At 29.7% G+C, this 7,486-nt stretch overlaps 1 protein-coding gene across 2 annotated transcripts; it reads right to left on the minus strand.

Annotated features, from left to right (window-relative positions):
* Nucleotides 1–29: 29 nt before the first annotated feature.
* LOC150030532 (putative arabinosyltransferase ARAD1) lies at nt 30–3,155 on the minus strand. 2 transcript variants are annotated; one of them, XM_090309611.1, is made up of 3 exons: nt 2,242–3,155; nt 303–482; nt 125–186 (listed from the first exon to the last, which is right to left on the minus strand). In XM_090309611.1, the coding sequence occupies exons 1-3, from the start codon at nt 3,079–3,081 to the stop codon at nt 154–156; spliced, it is 1,053 nt and encodes a 350-aa protein (XP_090165737.1). In that variant the 5' UTR covers nt 3,082–3,155; the 3' UTR covers nt 125–153. The 2 variants fall into 2 exon arrangements, with proteins under 2 accessions (XP_090165736.1, XP_090165737.1); XM_090309610.1 differs by having other exon boundaries at nt 30–482.
* Between the last annotated feature and the right edge of the window lie 4,331 nt (nt 3,156–7,486).

Raw genomic sequence — 7,486 nt, forward strand, 5'->3', positions numbered from 1 at the left:
TATAGATATAAGATTAAATTTACCCTAACTCATCTACTTAAGCTTTTGGGGTTTTATGATCATTTAACATATAAAAGTTTATGGGAAGAAAAGAAGTTATCACACATAGTACTAACCTCTTTCATTTCTCTCTGATACTCCAAAATCCTCTCTTTAGATATTCTCCTCAGCTTTGAAATTAGAAACCTAGGCTTCACAGCAGAAACCGAATCAAAAAATACTGCAATCTTGGAGTAATCTATAACATCTTCAAAAGGCAGCTCAATACTATCACTGACAATCACTGGTACACATAAGCTTACTACAGAATCAAAAAGTCGACATGCAGAGGGAGTGTCACCAGCTGGATTCAAGCAGAACTTAGATGTATGCATCCCATGTGTAGCAGCACGCCGACTTTCTCGTGATTGTGTTCCATGTTTGATTATGACATCCTGTTCCTCCTCAAGTATATTGAAAAGCATATCACGTATCTTTCCTCCCTATAAACACACGATAGAATCACCAGCAAACAAATCAGTTATGATCTCAACTTTTTCTTTTCATTTAATAGGAAACTACACACAATATTAACAAGACTAAAAAAGTACAGAGGGTGATAAGGCATCAACTTGAAAGAGGCCAAGGGAACTACTGAAAATTCCTCCGATTAAAAGAAAAAGTGTCATATGTGCAAAATTTTATGGAAAGAGAACTCCAAAGAGAAGATTTGTAACTATAATCTCTAAAAAGAAAGAAAATAAATAAATAAATAAATAACACCCGTAAATAATTGTAACAAAAGAAACATTGTTGTGGTGCAGGCTAGGCTTGCGTTTCTACATTAATGCCAACACATATTATGAAATCATAAACTAGGCCTAGGAACATGAGTTACAATGACATTCATAACATGTAATGAGCAACGGAAGCAAAATTAGAATAATAGAGTGATAAACTCTGGTTTCTTCTACCTATAACCAGTGTAAGAAAAATAGTCCAGAGCTTGAAGGATAATCAATTAGGGTGAACTTAATGATCGATTGTGCATAAGTGATTCTTCATGAACTTGAAGTTGATTTTTTTTCCTTTTTTTTTTTTGTTTTGCAAGGATTCAAGTGCGTTAATTTTTTTTTTTTTTCTCTTCCTCATGCATCGGGATATGCTTGGTAATAGAGCTCCCAAGACGAGAGTGAATTTTTTGAAGTGTTGAGTCTTAGCTGCCTTTAGATACTTCAGTTCAAAAGAAATGTGAGCATTTGGAGAATAGAGTAGGGTATTGAGATTGTTTGGGTTAATAGAGTAGGGTATTGAGATTGTTCGGGTTAATAGAGTAGGGTATTGAGATTGTTCGGGTTAGAGTAAAGGGTTATGGAATATTTAAATCTTTAGATTTAGTTATACCTTAGGTTGTAAACTAGTAGAGGCCAGCCTCTCATGTAACTTTAGCTAGATGAAACTCTTTCTTGTAATAGCTAATATGCAGATTAACTCTATATGTCAAATTGGAAGACAAAATTGAATTAACTACTGTGATCGACTCGTCAAGAGGAAGAAAAAGTTGAAATTTAAAGACGGTTCATCCATTCAAGTCTAGGTTCATCTATTATATAGATACCTGAGTTTCCTTTCCTACATCAATTGCCATAAGGTCTATCAATAGTTCAGCACTACTAGTTGTGTTTATGTTAGCAAACTAAGACACTGATTGCAAAAAAAGAAGAAAATCAATTTCAAATCCCATATGATTAAAAAGGTAAAAAAAAAATTCCTACCCCTAAAAAATCCTATCAAATAAATAAATAATCACAAGTAAATCCATGTTATCATGTGCAGGTAGGGAGGAACTCAAGAATAAATAACGCCCTAGAGTTGGTCCTGGAATGTATAACCATCATATCCTAAACGTAATTGAACTAAGGGCCCTCAATTCACTGTCCTTGTCAGCTAACAGTAAAATTGAAGGACCTTGAAAGAACAGATGAAAACTTCTACTGCCAACTTTTAGTGGGACCAGCTGCAGTGTTCTAGAGCTTAATCCTAAAAGGTTACATCCAACGTCTACTAAGAGTTTGTCATCTTACCACACAAGTTTCTTTCAGACATGCAATTCCCTCCCCATGAGGATCAACCATGCAATTCTTCACAACTTTCTAAACCATAAAGCTAATGCATAATAACAAACAGAAAGCTAAAAGGAACAATGATAGATGAATCCTTAACAACATCCATTGTTAATTTCAAGACATTGCATAAATATACCTCTTTACGGTATCGATTGCCCATGAAGAACAATAAAGTCTTGCGATTCTCAACTCCAATGTCACCATTATAAGTATTGATCCTATGTGAGTATGGTAAAATCACGTCCTTAACTAGCGAGGCTTGGTCAGCCCTCAACCGCCCGAAATCCGAAACGAGCAGTATACTGTTCTTAACCCTATCAATTACCCTGTATAATGCATTCGGGTCCTGAGCTATAATGACGTGATCCCGCCCATTGTTCCGCTTCCAGTACTCCTGCTTCTCCAACCACTCCATGAAAGCATCCTGCGTCTCCTCATCACTGTACACAAGCTTCCGCTGCTGCTGATCCGGCCCTGTTGCAGGTCGGATAGGGTTGACAATCAAGCTTAAGGACGAGAAGAACGGTACATAAAACAAATCCGCTTCCTCCGGATCGAACACCCTAACCACAGCAGACCCAATCCGCTCCGACTCCGGTCGAAGCAGATCCGTGAAGAGAAACCACTCCGCCATATGCTGATGGCCTGGATACTTAAGGTCCGTGACTTTAGCGACGGATTTTCCTCCGCGAGCTATGCCGTGATTCTCAATTACACCGTACGTAAACCTGGTGGGGACATCGTAGAGGTAAATCTTGACCGGAGAGACGGATTTCCCGGAAGTATTGAGGAGATCAGTGTCTTGGGAACCAAATTCGTCGGAGACCATGACGGAATTGGCAGTGCTGAAGGGGAAGGAGCGGTCGAGCTTGAGAGTGGCTGTGGAGCTGATGAAGGTGTTGACGATGGCATATAGGGCGAGAATAAAGCAGAGAGAAGCTAGGGTTCGCTTGAGGAGAGAAGATTTTCGCGCCATTGTTGGGGAGAAATCGAAGCTGAGTTTGAGAATTTTGTAGAACCAAAGAAGGAAGAAACTGAGGAAGACTAAATAGCAGGTTCTTCCAGGCTTTAATGGCGGAATATAGTAAAGCGCGTGAAGAACACCTTCGATTGTCTGCGAGTGGAAAATATAATTTTGAAAATTCAATATATCTTTTCCTTTTCCCTCTTATCTCGTGATTTCTGTCAACTTCGGAAATATCAGAAATATGATAAAATTTGGAATATCTTTTTAAATGGGTAGTTTTTTAAATGTCAAAATTTTTTGAAAATATTTTCAAGTAAAAAAATATCTTTTTAATTTCAAGAATAGATGCAATTGGTCCCTATAATTTCAATTTAACATTAATTCTTCAAATTTTGAAAAATAGATTTAAAAGATCCTATTATAAATTAAGTATTTTTATATTATTAAAATATTTTTAAATTAAAAAAAATTAGAAATTATTTGTTGGCTTTATCATATGTTTGGATTGAACACAGACTCAAGGGGAAGAAGAAGAAAGAATTTTGATGCTTGAACATGAATGTTATTTTTTCTTAGATTGGGAGGGAATGGTGGGAGGTTGAGGGAGGGGATTGAGGGGAGAGAAGTGAGAGAAAGGGGGGAAAGGCTTTTTTTTTTTTTTTTTTTTCAATTTTTTCTAATTTAAAAATATTTTAATAATATAAAAAATACTTAATCATTATAGGGACCTTTTAAACCTATTTTTTAAAAAGATGGACTAAATTGTTTAAATTAAAAGGACCAACTATTCTTAAAAATTTAAGGACTAAAAATGTGTTTTTTTTTCTATTTTCAAATATAACAAAATATCACTCTGATATTGATTGCTATCTATTATTTTTATTATTGGTAGAATTCTACTATATTTAAAAATATTTTCAATCATTTTCTATATTTAAAAACAACCGATTTCAAAATATATATTATAACAATAATAATGGAAAATACTTATTTCTTTTTTATTTTTTCAGTTTATGTAATATCCACTTGTTTTTTTGAAAAAAGAAATGTTAGGTTGTGAAATTAATTATATTTTGCCATAACTTGTGAGCTAAACAATAAACATGCTCACGTGGGTTTCCTTAAATTTTTATCTAATATATTATTTAATTCTTAAAATAAAATCGTAAATTTGTTCCAACCTATTAATCACTAAATTGAAAGTTTAATAATATATTAGATATTTTATAAAGTTTAGAAATTAAACAAATACAAATCTCAAAGTTTAGAAACTAAACTTATAATTTTACCATTTTTCTTAGTATTTTGTGAGTTTTAAAATTATTTTTTATTAGGATTACTTGCATAAATGGCAAAACAGGTTAGGATAATTAAGTCCATAACCCACACTTTTTATGTTTACAAAAATAACAAAATTCAACCCAGCACAGAAAAGAAATGTCCACCACTACATTATCCTGCTGTTCACGGCACAATTTCCTAAAATTTAGGATTTTATTTCATCCCAATTTTTCCTTCTTTCCTCTTCACAATTGATTTGATTTTTTTAAAAATAAATAAATAATAATAATAATAATAATCTAACCAATTTATTTGAAGTAAGTCCAATATTTTTCAACTAATTAATTTAAAGAAAAAAAAATGTACCATTATTGATAACTAATGCTGAGATATAATATTGATATACTGTTAACATAGTTTTTGAATGATATAAATGTTTATACTACTGATAAATTTTATTAATATTCTGTTAATATACTTTATAATGATGCACTCATTTATATTGTTGATACAGTTGACTAACATACCGTTGATATCCTTTACAATAAAACTGTAAATTGATCTACTAACATACTGTTGATATACATGCATTCATATTGTTGATACACTTGACTAACATATTGTTGATACATTTTATCATGAAATTGTGAATAAATTTTACTAATATATTATCAATATACTTTATAATGATATACTTGTTTACATGTTAATACACTTAATTAATATATTGTTGATGCAATTTATAATGATACATGTTTATATCATGTTTATACTACGATACATTTGATTAATATATTGTTGATATAGTTTATAATGATACACACATTTATATTGTTGATGCACTTGATTAACATATTATTAATATATTTTATAATGATACACTTGTTTATATTGCTGATATACTCGACTGACATATTGCCGTATGCTTTATAATGAGATACATCATGTTTATACAGTTGATACACATGACTAATATGTTGTTGATATACTTTATAATAATACACACGTTTATACTATTGATGTACTTGAGATGTAATTACTGACTTTTAAATATTTTTCTTTAGTTATTATCATATTTGAGAGATGATATTATGTGTTAAAAATGAATTATAAATACTTTATATTAAGTAGATACATTCTCCATACATTTAATATGCAATGACTATTTAAATACACCACTTATCTATCTATAAATAATAGAAGAAATTAATATCATTAATATATAGTATATTAATATTATCATTGATATGCTATTAAGTGTAATGAAAATGTTACAAATGAATATAGTGTCAATACTTTTTGAAAGATAAAGTGAATCTATAATCGAAAATTGATACTTTTTAAGAAAGAAAACAGCCAGAAAAAATTTACTTTGCACAAACTTTGACTGAGATATTTGGTAAATTATTGAAAATAAACTGGGTAAAAATGATGATATTATTTGCGGTGGAGCATTAAAAGGAGTCATATCAAAGCCCACAATGGAGTTTTGCTGTATCATTCATAAAATTGTCGAAATATTGAACACCCGCCTAATAAAATTTAGCACGTGTTTAATACATTTTTAAGTATTTAATTTAAAAAATAAATCATTTAAAAAAATTAGAAAATTTGACAACCATTTAAAATAGTTTTTTAAATATTTTTTAATCTATTTTCGTTTAAATAAAAATAATTTTTTTGAAAAACATTTTTTTCTTAAATCAATCTAAACGGACCCTTAATCGTATCTTGTTCTTGTGATGACGAGATTTTTGTTGGTGGGAGAAAATTAGTAACCCACAGGATTATGATTTCAGTTTGTTAAATAGGGTAATTTTAGAATAACAAAAAAAAGTAAAATATCAAAACAAAAAGCTTTGCTATTTTTGCAAAATCTTAAATGTAGGAGACAAGGTTGCAATACGACATTCTTAAATTGTTACCTATGACAAATTCTATTTCGATTAACTTTGTAAATTTTAAATAGATAGCCATTTATTTTATCTTTTTAACTCACCAAGTGAATGAAATAATTCAAACATCTCACCTTTAAAATTGGATACACTTATTTTTAGAGATGTCCATTCTCCCCATGGGAGTTGGGACTTTATGGGGCTTGGCTCGAACAAGATGGAGAATCCCTAATTGATCGGAGAATGGGATGCCGTCCTGATTCCCCACCCTGTCCTGATGAGTATAACACATAATAATAATGATAATAATACTAATAATAATGCTAATAATAATAAAATACTTTTAAAAATCATAGTAGGACAATGTAGTTATTTTCTAATTATCATAACTTTTTCAATATTTTAATATTTAAGATTTTCCTATTATTAAGATAAAAAATATTATAATATTTAAACTTGTAAAATATAAATTGAAGGCTAAACTATAATATTGTAATATTTAAATTTAACCATTTACAAATTTTGGAATTAATTTAATTATATAAAATATTATTAATTTTATAATAAAATGCTATAATATTTTATTTGAATAAAAATTATATTGAAAATAACTCATTTAATATATAATAAATGGTTAAAAATAAATAAATTAAATTATAAAAAAAAAAAAAAAACAGAGATTTTTTCCCTACGGAGAATCCCCTTGATCTCCATGTGAAATTTTGTGGAGATGAAGATTAAAATAGGATACAAGATGAGAATGGGTAGGCTTCTCTATTTCCGTCTCGTGGATATCTCTATTTATTTTGTTTTATTTTTCTTCACAGGTGTGTTTATCAAATCTTCTATTTTAGTACTTTTTCTTAAAATGTTCTTTTTCTCCCTTTTTTAAGCGTTCTTATTAACAAATTTATTCATCCCATCCCATTAAAAAGTGATTCTATTGATAAGAAGTATGATGCTTTTTTTAAAGATTTTTTGTCAACCACTTTTTAGTCATTTTTATAATCTTCTCTCAAGTGTTTCTTTAAAAAAATCAATCCATTTTTTAAAATAATTGTTTGCTTTATTAAGTTGTTTTTGAAAAAATGATTTTATCATTTAAATTCACTTGAGAGGCTATATTAAAACCAATTATATATATATATATATATATATATATATATATATATATATATTATATATTATATATATATATATATATACGTTAGGGGGTATGTGGCTCACCAACATGAGTT

The sequence above is a fragment of the Benincasa hispida genome, unplaced genomic scaffold (assembly GCF_027475165.1).
Source record: "Benincasa hispida cultivar pf3 unplaced genomic scaffold, pf3_genome.v1.1 HicScf1848, whole genome shotgun sequence".
NCBI classification, from domain to species: Eukaryota; Viridiplantae; Streptophyta; class Magnoliopsida; order Cucurbitales; family Cucurbitaceae; genus Benincasa; species Benincasa hispida.